The 18,398-nt window shown below is 28.5% G+C and overlaps 1 protein-coding gene and 1 pseudogene across 1 annotated transcript; both read left to right on the top strand.

Moving 5' to 3' along the window:
* The first annotated feature begins 3,842 nt into the window (after window positions 1-3,842).
* Window positions 3,843-5,007, top strand: LOC107411344 (uncharacterized). Its single transcript, XM_016018916.4, has one exon. The coding sequence runs from the start codon at window positions 4,290-4,292 to the stop codon at window positions 4,800-4,802; it is 513 nt and encodes a 170-aa protein (XP_015874402.1). The 5' UTR covers window positions 3,843-4,289; the 3' UTR covers window positions 4,803-5,007.
* Window positions 5,008-15,419: 10,412 nt separating this feature from the next.
* Window positions 15,420-17,666, top strand: LOC107411347 (26S proteasome non-ATPase regulatory subunit 11 homolog; annotated as a pseudogene).
* Window positions 17,667-18,398: the final 732 nt, after the last annotated feature.

The raw sequence follows: 18,398 nt of genomic DNA, 5'->3' as shown, positions 1-18,398 counted from the left end.
AATTTCATGTGTAAAATGAAACTTCTTGCTATTAGTTGCTCCCCACAATTTTTTTTTCTCTAATTTCTTCTGGAAAAATTGTTAATTAGTTTAATTCATCCTTAATGAAGCATGTGACATAATATGTGCGTCATTAATAACTACTTAACCAATCATTACCACTTATCCTCATCTTTGGCACTTGGTTTGCCTTAATTCTCTATCTTGATCAATTGTAGAGATTTAATTAGAATATTCTTTTTTATAAATTCTAAATTTCAAATGATGATATCTTTTTGTTCCCACCTTGAATCTGAAAATAATGTGATATCTGAAATCATGAGATCATGAGGAATCATATAGCATTCACTTTTATTATGAAATTTTCAATGGAAATTTTATGAAATCCTCAAAGAATCTTATTGAAAACTTTAAGAATTTTTTTAATACTTGATCCGTTTGAGTTTAAATCTTAATTCCCACCATAATTCGACCCGAAGAATCCATTTTTATAGTTGTTTTCCGGAAATTCTTCTTCCTTCACCTAGATTTATTAAAAAAAAAAAAAAACATAACTAAGTATCTTTCCATAATAACACAAACTAACAAATAATAAACTATAAATATAGATATCATAAAATTATCAATATTTTGGGTCTAATCTGCAACCAAATCCACCTAATAGTAGAAACACTCACTGACCATTAAAAAATATCAAAAACCAGTTGAACAGAAGCATCATTGAAAATTATCGTAATCACGCTTTTTTCCTCCCAATCAATCCAATAATACTAATAATCAGAAAAAGGTAATAGAAGAGGTAAGAAATTCTAGATACCCCTACTAGGTTAGTACCCTATAGAACAACAACCGCCCCAAGATCTAATAAATTAAAACCAAAAAGAAATACAATAGAAAAAAGGTCTGTTACAAAAGTGCTAATAACAACACAAAATACAATGAAACCCCAACCTAACCTCATTCAAACTCCTAACAGATAAAACCCTAATAAGGAAAACCTCAAAGGGAAAAACGAGTACCAAGCAAAACAAAGGAAACTAAAAAAACATTAAACAAATCTAAAACTAGAGAAACCACACATATCAAAACTATGAGCCTTGAGATAAGTAGTAGGAAAATTACGACTCCACATATCCTGACTATTAAAGATGACAAGATTAGAGAGACTATCAGCTACCATATTCCCTTCCCTAAATATATAAGATACTTTGAAATGAATAGATTGTATAAACTCCAAGCAAATAAACCAAACAGATTTAATTCTCCAAGGGACTTCCATGGACCGAGACTAAAGTAAATGCATGACTGAAAGGCAATCACATTCAAGCCATAAATAATTCCAACAATGGCATTTAGCTAAAAAACTAATGGTCTTGACCACACTCCATAATTCAGCCTCAAAAGAATTGAGTATGCCAAGATATAATAATAATAATAATAATAATAAAGATCAATATGATGTACATAAAGAGGGGGGGGGGGGGGGGGAAACCAAAACAAAAAACAAAAGAGAACTTTTAGTAAGAAAAAATATTTTTTTTTCTAGAAAAGCTTTTTTTATTAAGAATTTAAATAAAGATTTTATTTTTGGTAAATAAGTTTAAAGTAATAAATATTTGAATGCTTTTATTGATTTTTTTTCCTTTTTTTGGGGTTAATTTTATTATATTATAAAATTTTAATTGAAAATAAAATATTAATTTAATTTTATTCAACATAAAATTATTTATTTAAATTATTAATTAAAATTTTTTTCTTGAAAAAATATTTTTTTTCTTACTAAAATATTTTGAAATAGAATTTAAACCTATTTATGTATTTTGTACTATTGATTATTAATTATTTTTTAATAAGTATTATTTTATTTATTATCTAAAAAATCGAAGGTGTAAATCGTCTTTTATGAAAAATTTAAAGCCTAAATTGCGCGAGTGAAGTTGACGGTGTAAATCTTATAAATTTGAATGTTAAAGGTATCAAAGTACATGTTAATAAAGTTGAAGGCCTAAACTGATAAATATAAAAATTAAAAGTTTTAAAGTGTAATTAAAAAAGAAAATGTGCAACATATGTAGACAGTTCGTTGGTAATTGAATTAATTCATACAAAATTTAAAACTTAAGGGCTCAAATCGCACAAATTCAAAGTTTAAACTGAAATCACATAACTTTAAAATTTGATGTTATTAAAATGTAATTAATTGTAATTTTTTTTTTTTCTTCTTATGAAAGAAATGTTTGTAATTTTATATTCGTATTTATAGCCTTTTAGAAATCTGCTTCTGGCAAATTTCATTTAAAAGCTGTCTTGAAAGGAACATCTCCAAAACCATCAAATTAAACATAATGGTAGGAAAAACGATTTTGAAAGGTTATATAATTTATGGATGTTTGTCTCAATATATTTATGGAGGGACAGCAGGGCAAATTGAGTTTGAAATTTTCTACTTTGAATAGGAATTTTCCAGGTATTGTCACTTAGGTCTATAAATAATTAGCTGTCATTATCACAATGTATTTAACATAACCCACTATAAATTCGATTTGATTAGGTGGAACCATTAGTAGAAAATTTTGGTAGAAACTTTTAGATTGTTCATTTACAATCACCAGCTCTTCATGCTGTGGTTTCTCTGAAAGCTGATTATTCAGTGAACGACTTTGCCCTTTCAAATGTTCAATTTTGATTAATTATTAACTAAGTCATGTGAAGCCATGTGCATTTGGAATTTGGAAATTTACCTTTGCACTGATGGAACTCATTAAAGCCTTATGTAATTGGGACGCAACAAGATTTCTTCATACTCAAAATTATCCATTTAATAGTTTTCTTTTTTCTTTTTGGAAAAGATCCATTTAATAGTTGATAGTTTTATCTGTATATTTATATACTAATTTTATATTTTTATCTGTCTCTTTTCCCCCCTCCATTTGACGCAAATTTGACGTGATTAATTATATTCTTAGGTCCCGTGGAAAAAAATAAATTAATTCAATTTAGCCTTTGTACTCCATACCCTTTATTATTACCATATTTATTTTTTTTTTTAAATTGCTTCATTAGAATAAAAACTTAAAAGAAAAAATAATAGTTTAGAGGTCATGGACATACTGTGTAAGGGTAAAATACAAAAAACAGTAATTTTCTTTTAATAAATAGGAAAGTAGTTTTTAAGGGGGAAAAATAAAAAAAGTAAAAAAGTAGTATTGTTGGAAAAGAGGTTAGGAAGCAGTTACCCCAAAACTAAACAAAGATAACTACTACAAATAAACAAAATGGTAATCCAAATTAGATAATTTCAACTCATTTAAAAAGTTATCAATAGTCAAAATAGTTTTTTTTTTTTTAAATAGTTACATAAATGTTCGAAAAAAAAAATTAGTTACATAAAAATCATATGGTTAAATTTCTTTAGTTATAAGCAAAATTGGTAAATTTTTCATTTTTCAATTTTCAATTATCTTTTTTTAGCATATGATGTTATATTCTCCACAAAACAATAAAGCATGGAAAAGAAAATTTGGCCTGCATTATTAGTGTAAATAACAATCAATATTTCTTTAGACTCGTGTGGGAAGCTTAGTGGTTAGCTCACCACATCCCGCCCAGTAGAAGCTGGGTTCGAGTTTTGTGGGGCATAGCAAAAAAAAAAAATCAATATTTCTTTTCAAAAAAAAAAAAATCACGATTTTATTTTATTAAAAAAAAAAAGAGTCACTATTTTATTCCTTAACATATACATCTTAATAACAATATTCCAACAAAATACAATTTTATTTAATAATTACATAAAGTTGCCTTCATTTCGCTATATAAACGAGCAAAACCCCACCCTCGTTTTTCCTCGAAATCCAAGTTACGGCTTTCAATCAAAAAATCCAACCACACACGTTTTCCAAGCACTCTCCCCTACAAAATTCTCTCTTCCACATTTGCATTTCCGTATTTCGCGTGATCCAGTGTTTTCCACACCTTTTCTAATCTTTTACGCCATATACGTGGCAAGATCTTGATCGCTCCCCTCTTTCTCCGTTCCGTAAATCTAGACCTTCGGTTTTCGCTCTAACCAAAGGTCATATAATCATATATCCGCATTTTTACTTCGTTCACATTCACATCCAGATCTTCGTCTTGCTTCTTCTTCTTCTTCTTCACCTTTTCAAACCGCTTTCTACCAACTTTAAGCCCCTCAGATCCGCATTCCCTTATACGTTGAAATTTTTTCTCTTTCTTTCAATTACTTTTCTGATCCACATTTTTGTCTGTTCGGCGTCCAAGTTTTTCCGTCAATGGCGAAGAGAATCGGACAATTCTGCTTGGCTCTTCTTTTGCTTCTTTCGCTTGTTGAATTCACCGTGTCTGTGGATCCGCCGGAAAGCCCTCCGAGTCCCGCGCCTGAAAGCGGTGCCGATGCGCCGTCATCACTATCTTCGGTTCCAACTGCCGGCGGTCCGTCTCCAGTTCAAGGACCGGTGTCTTCATCGCCGCCGGCGCCGACTCCTGGAAATGTTGCTCCATCTTTGTCTCATGCGCCTACTCCTTCTCCGGCCGACGAGAAATCAGCGGTTCCGACACCTGAGCCATCGACCGCCAGCGACATCAACCACAGCGGCATTAACTCCGACGATGGTGAGAAGGATAGCTCGTCCGGTGGAATGAGTGGAGGAAAGAAGGCAGGGATCGCAGTGGGAGTGATCGCAGCTGCTTTCGTGGTTGGATTTGGAGGTATGTTGTATAAGAAACGACAGGAGAATATTCGTCGTTCTCAGTACAGCTACACAGCCAGGAGAGATATACTCTGAAATGGATCTTCTTCGTTTCCAAAGAAAAAAAGAGAAAAGAATTTGCTCATAATAGTCTAATCGATTCGATTCACTTTAGAAAAGGTCACTATAAAATCATCTTTTTCGGTTACTATTAGTTTTTGTGTTCTCTGTCGTATATGTTGCTTTATGGCCTTATGAAATTTCGATGACGGTGATTCAATTTGATTCTTAATTCTTTTGACTCTGCGGTGTGACAGTGAAATTTTATTTTTGATTTTTTTTGTTTTCCTCTTTTTCTTTTTGTTAAAGATATTCCACTCCATATTATTTCACTAGAATGTTGATAATATAGATTCTATATATGGTGATTTTGCTTTCAGGGTCTTTTTTTTTTTTTTTTTTTTTTTTTTTTGGGGGCTCTGTGTTCTTGAATATTTTGGCATTTTGTCTAATAGTAATTGCAATCAGTTTGATTTTGATGTTCTAAGCTAGAGAATTTAGGAAACATGTTAATTGCATTGAATGGTCTTAGTTAACTTAATACGCTTCAAGTGAATAGAATCTCGAACTAAATTAGGCAGTGAATCTATGGCATTTTATCATGGAGATGACGGTGTTAATTGTATTTCCAAATATTGCGCACCACGAGGGAATCAAAATAAACAATCATATATATATTTTGGTTTTCCTTTTTGTACGAAAAGTTGCCAGTATATTTATTTTAACAAAATAACATGAATGATTGTGAGACGATGAAAACCTGCAATTTTTTTTTCTTTTTTTTTTTTTTTTTTTTGGTGAATGTACGATGAAAACCTGCATTGCAAACAATTTGAAAGCCCTCTTACATTTTTGTTTTTTTTTTTTTTCTCCCTGAATTATATTCTTCATCAGTCATTGAACTTTGTAAGGACGCAGATTTTGATTATTATTTTTTATGTGAAAGTTTTCATAGATTTGGTTTTAGGAATGACATATGGAGGATGTTGAATGTTCTTATGATTGACCTTTTTTTTTTAAAAAAAAAAAAAATTATTGACCAAGTTTAATACTCCAAAATCTATTCAATTCATCATAGACAATTATATATGCATATATATGTATTTAATAACGAGAAGACCTTCGATCTGAAATGAAATTGTTATAATAATGGTACCATTTTACTTAAAAAAAGATCCCAAAAAAAAAAAAAAAAAAAAACTAAAAATAAGTTGGTATACTTTTTCCTTAATCTTTTATTTGTTAGCTCTCTCTGCTCCATTTAAATTGCTCTTTAAACTAAATACATTGAATATAAGTAAAAATATCATTTAGAATCTTTCAAAGTTTAAATCTATACTTCTAAAAAATTATATTCAAAAATTTATTTGCCAATTTTTTTTATTAATTTTTTATAATTAAAAATTATAAATGTAATTACGTAACAAAACGAAAGGGCGGAGCAAGTAAGAGTCCAAAGTCATATCCAGAGGGGGCTGGTATCTGTATGCGCAAGTGGTGGGAGTAGCGCAAACATACGCACCATGGGCACTGAATTTATATATCCAACCTCTAGCTTCATTTTGTGAGCACCATTTGGGTGGGGTGGGTGGGGTTATAGGAAGGGACAAAAGGACCTGGTCCCCACTCCCAAAATGTGGAGGTGCTTACAGTTAACCAAAAGAATACTGGCTTTCTTTAACCAATTTGATACATATTTGGTGCCAGACTGGGTCGGTTTTTCTTGGTGGAATTTCTGCTACATCAACCCAAAAATAATAATAATAATAATAATAAAATCAAAATGAAAACCAGTTTTCTGGCCGAAGATCTGAAATTAGAATCAAGGTTTTTGAAATGTTGGAATGAGCTGGTAAGAAATTTAAAATAATTCGGTCCAAAATCACAAACCAACGTACCATTTATATATAGCAAAGATTTGGTGTAGTAATGCATAATCTTCCACGTTGACCCTGTGTAATGATATAAACTTTTCAAATGTTGCATTCGAGGAGAAGTAAAATAATTATTTGATTCCGTAAAAGTGGATTTGGTGTTTTCCCATTAAGAAAGAAAAGAATGGCGGAAAAAAAGAGGGTTTGGTTGATCAATAAAAATAATTTCTTAAAATTGTTGCAAGATAAATATATTTTATTTTTTTATTATTATTTTTTTTTATTTTTTATTTTTATTTTTTATGTATTTGATGAACAAACATATAAACAATACATCAAGTTTGGAATATGGATGCATATTCTTAATGATAAAAAAAGTAAAAGAACTTTGTAACCAAATTGGTAGTATATATGTAAGGAAAAGGTAGATTCTTGATAGTATGGAGTCGTAATTCAAAGAAAAATTTTATTTAAATCTCTTCAATTTTGCTTTATTTATAGTTAAATTTTATGTTTTTAAATAATTATCATTTAAAACATATATGTCAATATCGATCAGTTAATGTTGAAAATTAAATGCTACAATTGTGTTTACATAGTATTGTTTAATCATAAAATTTTCATTTTTAACATTCACTTGACCTTTAACTAAAAAAAAATTGACAAATGTGGATTTGTTTTGATAAATATAAAAAATTAAAAAGAGATTAATGATAATTTTTCAAAAAATGTAAGATCTAAAGGTAATTATAGCAAAATTGGTAGGATCTAAATGAAATGTCCCCTAATTCAAATAATTAATATATTGTATTGTTATACTGTGAATGTTGATTAAGGTCTACTGATTTGTTAACTGCTATAGCCTCATTAATGCAAAATAATAATAATATTAACAAATTAGAAGTGAGGGATTCAAACTTAATTATTGTCCAAGAAAAAATTGGCTATTACCATTAGATTGTACCCATAGAGGCTTTAAATTTGGTGCTCAATTCTAACAATTTTGTTTAAGTTTCAAAAATTTACAAAATAAATTTTTACTCCATAAAAATAGAGCAAAACTGAAAAGGTCTAAGATATAGTTAAAATATGATTTAAATATAATTATATTAAAACTAAAAGGATTTAAATGAAATTTATCCTGGTTCTAATAACTAATATATTATATTATTAGGCTGTGAATCCATCTTGATTAAGGTCTAATGATTTGTTAATAGCTATAGCGTCGTTAATGCAAAACAATAACAACAATAATAATAATAAATATAAATTGAAACTGAAGAATTTAAACTTAATCATTGTTCTAAAAAAATTAATGGCTATGCCACTCAAGTGTCCTCACAAAAGCGTGATCATTTTTTAAAATTTTGTTAAAGTTTGAAAATTTACAAAATACCCCCAATTGAAGTTTCATTTTGCATTCCAACTTTTTTTTTTTTTTTTCTAATTTATAACTTTTGAAACAACCTGAAATATGGTGCCAATGTACACTCTCTTTTTGGTGAATCGTGCCAACGTACCCTCTCTTTGAAATATTTTGTTAGGTTTTTGATCAAATTGACTAATCAATGTTAAAACTGTTTAATATCAAAGTAAAATATTAAAATTGTTTGCTTATATAAATAAAGTATATCTTAAACAAATTTGCTGGATTTTGCTGAAATTGACCAATCAATACTAAAACTGCTTAACGTTTTTTGAACAACATTGTTATACAAATAAACCAAAACAATTTATTCTTAGTATTATTTTCCAATTTTTTTTTTATTTTTTTATTTTATCTATTTTGATAAAGTAAAAGTTTTAATTTACACATATTTTAGTAAAAGTTTTGAATATCAAATAAGTTGATTCATTTGATATGCTTCTCACACGTATACCTACAAGGTTAAAGATGACAATGGGATGGGACAGGGCGGGGCTGGGGCGGATTTCCACATTTTCTGCCCCGTTTCCCATTTATCTTTTTTAATTTTTTAATTTATAAAAAATTAAAAAATTGATTTCTTTTAAAATATATTTTACAATATTGTTATTTCCATTTTAATCAAACAAAAAATATAAAACTTATAATTAAATGTATAAAAAATAATATATATTTTTTATTATAAAATCAATATATATGGTGTAGGGATTATATCCCATTAGGGACAAAGCACCACGCGGCAAATTGCCACCCCAACATGAGGTTGCAGGTTTAAAAGATTAAGAAAAAAAAAATTTGTTGTAAATAATACAAAATAAAATAAAAACAAACAATTTGAATACTAATTTAAGAGATAAATTGCTTTATTTTTTTTACTTTTTATTCTAAACTAAAAAGAAGAGGCATACTACCAAAGTCTAGTCGAATCTAGGACATAGAAATATAATTCTAACGATTTTACCTTTTGGCTTAAGCATACAAATATGAAGAATAAAATAGCTTGAAAAGAAAAGCCGTAAATAAAAAGTTGAATGAAAGTACAAGGGAGTATTAATTTTGTATTTTTTCTTAAATATTTTGATGAATATTAAATGAGAGATTTTTTCTTTTTCTTTCTTTTTTTTGATAAATTGGGGAGGAGTGCTTTACTATATAAATATTGAGGGTTATTATTTGTGATCACTGTCAACTAGGCACAAGGGAATATTAAATGAGAGTCAATTAAATACAAGTTTATATCATCGTTTAGTATTTATTACAGCCTGCTAAAAACGATTTTTTAAATGAAATGATTTCAGTAAATTTCACTAGTGGCATGCCGTGCACTGTGTTTTTAAATGAATAAAAAATTAAAAATCTTGGTTAATTTTTGTGGAACTGGTTATATCTGGATAACGAGGAAAAATAAAAAATAAAAATAGCAAAGATTTTAGTTTCATTGTTTGCTTAAAAAAAATAGGGATTATTGTGTTTTAGGGTTTTACATTTTAAATCTGGGCTTTGAAAAGTTATGATTTATGTTTTTGATTTTATAAGTTGTTCCAAATTAGATTATATTTGACTTTTTAACTAATGAAGGTATTTTTGTTGTTGCTTGTTTTTTTACCCGCTTCTCTTTATCGTCTGAATTAATGGTCATAACTCACCCATATGACCATAGGACTGGGTTTGAACAGCCATCTTATTTATTTATTTATTTATTTATTATTCTTATTCTTTTTTGCCTTCCTGGTGAAATACGTTTGGTGATGTTGTGCATCAAAGAGGCATGGAACTGGAAGTTGATCCTTCATTTTCCCTCTAACCCGAAGATACCCAAAAGCATTTAAAAAAACAAAAATCATGATTAATTAGTAACTTTATCATCGAGTACTTTTTATGTTTGGATTTTGGAAATAGATACTGGAAGTTGATCCTTCATTTTCCCTCCTACCTGAAGATCATATTCAAAAACATTTAAAGAGAAAAAAAAAAAAAAAGAATCGTGATTAATTCTATAGTAACTTTATATGTTTGGAGTTTGGAAATTATTAAGAAAAAATAAAAAATAAAAAGAAGAGATATTTTATGTTTAATTGTTTGGTTGATAGAAAATTACAGAAAAAAAAATATATATATATATATATATATAAATATATGTAATATAATATAACATTTATAACAAAGTATATGCATCCTAAGAATTTTTACTTTTCATGATTTTTAGCCATAAGAAATTTATTTCTCTAGCTTTTTAAATTTTCATAGTGAAATATTGCAAACTCCAATTAACCTTTTTAAAAAGGCTATCAAAAAGTAAAAGATATTGTTCCATATTTTTCTTATCAGATTTTTTAATCCAACAGCAGTTAGCAGCAATGCCAAACAGGTTGCTAGAAGTATACAATTCTTGTGACATAAATTTGAACCAAATTTGTTCGAACAGAGAAGTTTTAGTGAAATTGTGGCTTAGTTAGAATTTAGATATAGAGAGATTATGGCATTCAAGTAAAAATTAAGAAGACAATTGTTATACAGACAAAGGGAAATTTTATATATCTTCCAACTTTCAAATTCCAAAGTAAAAATTGAAAACTAACTCCGGATGAAGTACTTAAATTACTGTAATTATTGAGAAACCTCAACAAGCAGACTTTTGTATGTTTGGCAATGAAACTTAGCGCTAGTTTGGAACCCATTTACAAATTATTGCTAAAATCTCTTTTAATTAGATAAAAACTTTATTCTTTTCCAATGTTTGGTAAAATATCTGAAAACACGTTTTGATGATTTTAGTGATTTTTGAATAAACATTTAATATTTCATTTCTTAGAAATCAATTTATAGGTATTAAAAAAAAAAGTTTTAAATTTTTGAATACTTTTCCTAAACTTATTGGAAGGGAAAAAAAAGTTTCAAATTTTCGAATACTTTTCCTAAACTTATTGGAAGCTACTGTCGGTCTATAGCTCAAATTTGATAAAGGTTTCAAAATTTTTAAACCCTTTTTATATATTGATACATAGAAATATATAGATATTTGAAAATGCTATTGTAGGAGAAGTGTTCATCATTTAATAAAGAATAATCATGTACGATAATTATATCATGCAAATTTATTAATCATGTATGGCTATCGTCCACCAAGTGATGCCTGATTTCGCCTACGAAAGCAATCCCATGTAGATACCAATTCTAATATATATATATATATATATGGATAAAGGGTTTGAAAAATAGGGTTAATATATTCTTTAGACTGAGGCATGGCCATATTTCAAGTTGACACCAGTTGTTTTCTTTGTAACCTTCTTTAGCTTCACTTGTTTCTTTTTCCTATGTGGTGGGATAAAATGACTTAAATAACCTTACAATAAAAATTATCTTTTTGTTTTTTTTCCCTATGACTTATAACTACTACTTTTCAAACAAATCCAGAATCAAAAGTGAATTATACAAGAATTTGTTAGTTAAATGTATATAACATGTCAAACAAATCCAGAATCAAAAGTAAAAGGGTTGTGTGTGTGTGTGTGTGTTTTTTTTTTTTTTTTCTCTTTTTTGAAGGAAAAAAATAGTAACCAAGTGCATTATAAGTATTAAAAAAAATGCTACTTGTTACTACTGAGAATAATAGCTAAGAGAATCTATACAGAATTGACAAATATTAATTGGTTGCTTTTAATATATTTTTTCTTTTTTCAAAAAAATCCAAGATGAGAACTGTTATATGGTTTACAGGGATCTAACAGTACTTTTCATTAAAAAAAGCCAAAAAAAAAAAAATTAACTTTATTGTAGTAGACACTTTGCTCCCTAAATAATTTTTCTTTTTCTAATAATTTACACTTCAAACTCACAAAATCTTTGTATTGTTAATTTTTCTGTCAATACTAAATAAAACTTAGAGTGCGAAGTGCAATTTCAAATTTTTTTATTTGTTTTTATTTATTTATTTTTAGAATATTTGTTATATGTAATGGTTGTTACTTTTATTTTTGAAAAATTATATTTGCAATGTTTTTATATTTTTTAATAACTTATCAAAAAATAATAATCCTCTTTATTATTTTTTTAAATGTTTCATTACTTTTTACTTGAAATTTATTTTGATTTGCAGCTTAAACTATATAAAATTGTATTTTATACTTTCGTTCAATTTAACAGACACTTCCGCCTAATACTTAATAGAAAAATGAACGGTGTAAGGATTTTTTAAATTCAAAGTGCAAGTTGCTAGAAAAATTCTTTAAATGTAAAATATTACCCCCAATAATATTTTGAACGTAATGCGTCAATCTTAAAACGAAGAAAAAAAATGGTTATAACTCATAAATTATCATTTATAAAATCTTGGTTTGTTTTCATATTTGCCCTTCAATTTTGGTGATATTTTACAAGATTTTCCAAATATTCACTGTCCCCATCATCCATTTATAATCTGTTCGATCATGTTTATCCCATCAACCCATTAAAGAACAAGAAGGGGGTTGTTGCCGATAGGTCTTTTTTTTCTGGCACAAATTTTGCATGTCGTGTGGATGAGTTGTCCTGTTTCCTTTTCCCAAAAAAAAAAAAAAAAAAAAAAGGGAAAATCTAAAAATTTATGTTGGCTGCTAAATCATATTTCATTCCAACCGTACAAAATAAAGACGGTAAGATTTTTGTGAAACAAGTGTAATAAAGGGAAAACCTCTTGCCTCGTCAAAACAAGAGAAAACCCTTTCAATCCAATATATATATATATATATATATATATATATGTAGAGGTGTAAAAACCGCTGAATAAATTACAGAGAAGTTTTTTTGTTTTTTATTTTTTTTTTTTAACAATTATAAAAGAACTATATATCTTTATATATAATTATTTAAATATATAAAAAATATAAAATAACTTTATAATATCTTTGTATTATCTAAAATGTCCACAATTTATAAAATTTTAACTAAATAAAAAAATATATATTTTTTTTTTCACAAATTGCTTACAAATCAAATATCATTTCACGAAAATTTTCCATGAAATTCTACAAAATTTTCTTTTCAGTTAAAAAACTTTTGGGCAACAAAAAGATGCATTCATTGAAATGTTTGGTTTCAAAATTATGAATATTTCTAAAGATGTTCAGTTGTAACTTTTGAACATATTTTGAGATATTTAGTCATATATTTTTAAACATATTTGAGATTATTGTATTTGAAATGTTCGATTGCATATTTTTGAATGTATTTAAAATGTTCAGTCGCATATTTTTAAACATATTTAAGATATTCATATCTAAAAACATTCGATCATATACTTCTAAGTATATTTAAGATATTCAATCATATATTTCTGAATATAGTTGAAATATTTAATCCTATAATTCTAAACACAAATATATTTTAATTAGTAAATATTCTTAATAGTAATTTTAAATTGGGGTAAAAATATAAATTTATAATGAGACTGTATAGAGTTCGTTTGATAGTGTAACTAGAACTTCTCTAAATTAAATTAAGTAAAAGTCACTACCAAGTATCAAAAAATTCAAACATTTAATCAATTTCATACAAGCCAGATTCTATGATATGTATTTTTTATTTTGAAAAACCTTTAATATGTATTACATATTATTAGGGGTGTTCATTGGTTGAGAACAAATTTAATTTGTGAATAACCAATCCAATCCAATTAGTAAAATATTTGGTTTTTTTAAATTCAAATCGAACCTATTTATATATGAAATCCAATGCAAATAAATCCAATTAGTAACTTGTATGGATCAGTTTCAAACTTGAGCTTCTTCTTTTTTTTTAATTTTTGGGCTTTTTCAAAAAGCTTTTGAGGGTTTTGAATCTAAAATTTTGGATAGCAATATTTGGCTTTTAGGCTTTTTCATTATATAAAATATTTATTATTTTAAAATGTATAGATTGTTTAAAGGAAAAAAAAAAATCATAAATATCAAAACAGAAAAAGGCATAAGTTAAAAAGCTCAATGATAAGTTAAAGCTTTACATATGACCTTCTAATAATAAAACTAACTAATAAAATTGCAGCTAATAATATAAAATTTAAACATATATAATTTTATTATTTATATTGTTAATAGAATAGATTTGGATTTGTTACATAGAATTTTTATGGGGATCAAGTGACTATTATTTCTTTTTCTACTTTTGTGTTAAGTGTATTTATTTTTTTAATAAATAATTTGCTACAAAAGGATTTTTTTTTTAGTGAGCGTGTCACAATTAATTATTTTTTTTTTTGTAAAGACGAAAAAACAAATTCAATTTACCAAAAAATTGAACCAAATTAAATTGATAATTGATTTTTTTTTTATTTTCAAAACTAATCTAATCCAATTATATTAAAAAAATCGATCCAAACAAATTGAATTAAATTGGATCAATAGGTCAATTTTTTTGCACATCTTTACATTTTATAATAGGATTTTACTATGAAATGTCTGTTTGTGAGCATTAAAAAAATTTATATGCCTATCTTTTAAAAAATATATATATGTAAATTACTTAGGGGAAATTATTGAGTAGACGGGTCTACCATGTCATCCGTAAACCCATCCAATTAAAGTTGTCAATTCATCAAATATGACATGTCATTCATATTATTTTAAAAAAAAATTAACATTATTAAACTTCAAATTTTGATAAGTTATTTGTCATCAAACAAATTCTTTTATTTAATCAATTTATTAATATATTTAGTTTTCTTCTAAAGAATAATTATATCATTTACTTTATTGTATGCAAATTATAATATTACTTACTCTTTTTTTTTTTATCAAATTGTTTGAGAAATAAAATGAATAAGATAATTTTTTTTAAAAAAATTAAATATATTAATAAAGGAATTGATTTTTTTAATGAAATATTAAAGAAATTTAAATTTTCATTAAATTGAATTTTAAAAATAATATAAATAATATATTATATTTGATAAATTAGTAAAATATAATTGGATAAATCTAACATAATAGATTTATCGTATCATATAAATTTTCATCATTTAAATGCTTATCGTTTGAAGAATAATGCCGGCATGATAAACATTTGCTGTACTATTACTATATTATTATTATAATATATTTCAAACATAATACAGTATCTATTTAAATTAAACGTAAATTGTCTTTCTCTCTCTCTCTCTCTCTCTCTCTCTCTCTCTCTACACCTTTTTCTCCCTCCCACTTCACTCAAGTGAGATTCACAGAAAGTAATTCACTGGTCACCAATCCAATTTCTCCGGTGGTGTCATTGGCGACGAAAGAGAATCAATATTTCCTTTTCTTTCCCCCAAATCAATCAGGCCCTAATTTCTTTCAGTCACCCTCCACCGGCGACAAAATTTTTGCTTGTGAGGTTTAAATCTGTGTAAATTAGGTTATATAAACTTGATCTGTGAGATTGAAATCTGCTGAGAAAAAATGTATTCAATTGTTTTTTTTTTTTTTTCAATGTTATATTTTTTAAAATTTTTATTAAATTTTTCTGTTTAATTGTTTGCTGTGAATAGCTTATCAAGTTTCCTGTTTAAGATTGCAATTTTCTTGTATTGAATATTGGCGTATGGAAAATGACACACTTTATATCTTCTGGAGAGTTGCCTACCACTTTTATATAATTAGTTGTGACGGTGCCTTAGATATTTCTACTTTCTACTTGTTTGGTGGGTTTAATTTTCTGTACATTAAGAATTTATTATTGACTGTATAAGAGCTCGTACTCATTTATCAATGTTAGTGAAATACGCACCGGAAATGTGTTTTAAAATCTTGTAATGCAACAAGAGTAACAAAAAGATTTTAACTTTTGCTTCCAATTTTTACCAAAACAGCTTACAAGAACCAAAACACTTGCAATCTGTAATTTCATTAGGCATGGAATACATCATAGCAATTTTCTTTATACCATTAAATCAATGAATTGTCTTTTTAGCAGGACTTGCTTATTTCAAAACGCTGGCCATGTCTTCGTCATATCTCCCAGCAACTACTGATTCAATTGCTTAGGCTTTAGAAGCCAAAACCCCTTTTGAATCTCCATTTTTTATCATATTCTTGAAAATCCATCATCATCTTCTGAAGCCCTACGGATGAAGGAACATGCCATCACAAAGCTTTCAAATCTTCTCAGGCAGGAGAATCGGGCAGAGGATCTCTGGAACCTGCTGACCCAACTGAGGCCCTTCTTTAACTTGATCCTTAAGGCAAGAACAGTGAAAATTGTTTGTGGAATAATTGATGCAGTTGCTAAAATACCAGGATCATCTGCTCTTCAGATTTCCCTTCCCAAAGAAATGGTGAAGTGGACTCATGCTGAGAAGCGAATTTTCCTTCGAAAACAAGTGGAGGCTAGGCTTGCAGCACTTTTGATGCAAAACAAGGAGTACTTGGAAGCATTTAATCTTCTTTCAGGCTTGATTAAGGAAGTGAGAAGGCTAGATGATAAGCTTCTCCTTGTAGACATAGACTTATTGGAGAATGAAGCTCCACTTTTCCTTGAGGAATCTTCCTAAAGACAAGGCTGCTCTCACCGCAGCAAGAACAGCAGCCAATGCTATATATGTGCCCCCAGCTCAGCAGGGAACCATACACTTGCACAGTAGGATCCTTCATGCATAAGAAAAGGACTAAAAAACTGCTTATAGTTGTTTCTTTGAAGCATTTGAAGCCTTTAATGCACTTGAAGATCCTCGAGCAGTATTTAGCCTTAAGTATATGTTGCTGTGCACAATTATGGTCAATCTGGCTGACGATGTCTCTGGGTTAATATCATCCAAGCGGGGCCCGCAATATGTGGGACCTGATCTGGATGCCATAAGAGCTGTTGCTAATGCGCACTCAAAACATTCTTTGAAGCTTTTTAAGACTGCTCTTAGTGATTTTAGAGCCCAGTTCGAGGAAGACCCCATTCTCCACAAACACTTTTTATCTCCTTATGACACACTTTTGGAGCAGAACCTTTGCAGGTTGATTGAGCCTTTCTCAAGAGTGGGGATTGCACACATTGCTGAACTGATTGAACTGCCTGTTGATCACGTGGAGAAAAAATTGTCTCGGAAGATTCTGGATAAGAAGTTTGCAGGGATTTTGGATCAGGGTGCTGGATGCCTCATCATTTTTTATGATCCTAAGACGGTTGCTATATACCCTTCAACACTGGAAACCATATCTAATATTGGCAAGGTTGTGGATAGCCTTTATGTGAGATCCACCAAGATAATGGCATGAGGTTGTAGAACCAGATAGCAGGTGCCCCTGCTGCCTCTAGAAGACAGAAATAATCCATGCTTTGTAGTTTCTAGCCTAGATTGTGCAGTGTTATTTTGTTGTAAGGGGATTTAACACTGGTGATTATATTATTATTATTTTCACACATGTGTCTGATACATTTATTTATTTTCATCTTCCCATATGCAGTTATACACCACCAATGTTAAGAGATCGTCTTCTCAGCATAAATAATTTTGGAAACAGTCTTTATGTTAATTTTTTACGAGGACTTGTTTGTAGTTCCGAACCGTCAGGCAGGTTTCTTGGCGGCAATACATGTTTTACAATGCTTATCAATGTAGTGGAGTGAATGAAGAGGACTAGTAGATCATCTTTTTATTTTTTCGATGTCATGAAACTAATTGTATAAAATATTTCCTGGGTTAATTTAGAACTCATTTAAGCATTGTTTCCTTGGTAAGCCTTCATTGCAATCATAAAATGAAAAATCTTCATTACATCTGCAAAGCAAGCATAAGCAAACCAAATCACGTAATTCGTCCAAAAAAAATAGATAAATAACTAATGCATCACGTAAGGACAGCACTTGATATGATGGTCAAATAATGTTTTACCAAAGAACCTTCAACCTTTACTCCCCTCCACTTGAATGAATAACGGGGTTGTTGTTGAATTAAATTTCTTCTCTCTTGATTTGTTGGGAGGTTTTTTTTTTTTTTTTGTTTCGGATAATTTTCATAGCAAGTTGCACAAGTTTCAGTCGATATTACTTTAATTGTTTTGTTGCAAGGTGTGGTGTTTTCGTAAAGCCCGATTAAAATGTCTTGAACCCGCCCTATAGCCCCACGGGGATCCGATCCCACAGGGCAAATTGTCATTGTTGCGTTTGAAATGGAGCTCGCTGTGGTCACTTTAACACATGAAAGTTCAATGGCCCCGTTGTAGGGAGTAGGGCCTATTCAATTTTATGCGTCATCCTGTCACGTTAAAATTAAATTCGGCTGAAAATGAAATAACACCACAACAAATTTCTATTTTGTCTTTTTGTTTAATGGGGATTTAATAATTTTACAGCTGGTACTACCAATGTTTGATTAATTTGAAGACAGAA

Source organism: Ziziphus jujuba, chromosome 10 (assembly GCF_031755915.1).
Source record: "Ziziphus jujuba cultivar Dongzao chromosome 10, ASM3175591v1".
NCBI classification, from domain to species: Eukaryota; Viridiplantae; Streptophyta; class Magnoliopsida; order Rosales; family Rhamnaceae; genus Ziziphus; species Ziziphus jujuba.
Note: the sequence above shows the minus strand (reverse complement) of the source record. Positions and strands in the feature narration are given on the sequence as shown.

Excerpts from the sequence above, each read along its gene's own strand:
- LOC107411344 (XM_016018916.4), top strand. The coding sequence starts at position 4,290 with ATGGCGAAGAGAATCGGACAATTCTGCTTGGCTCTTCTTTTGCTTCTT.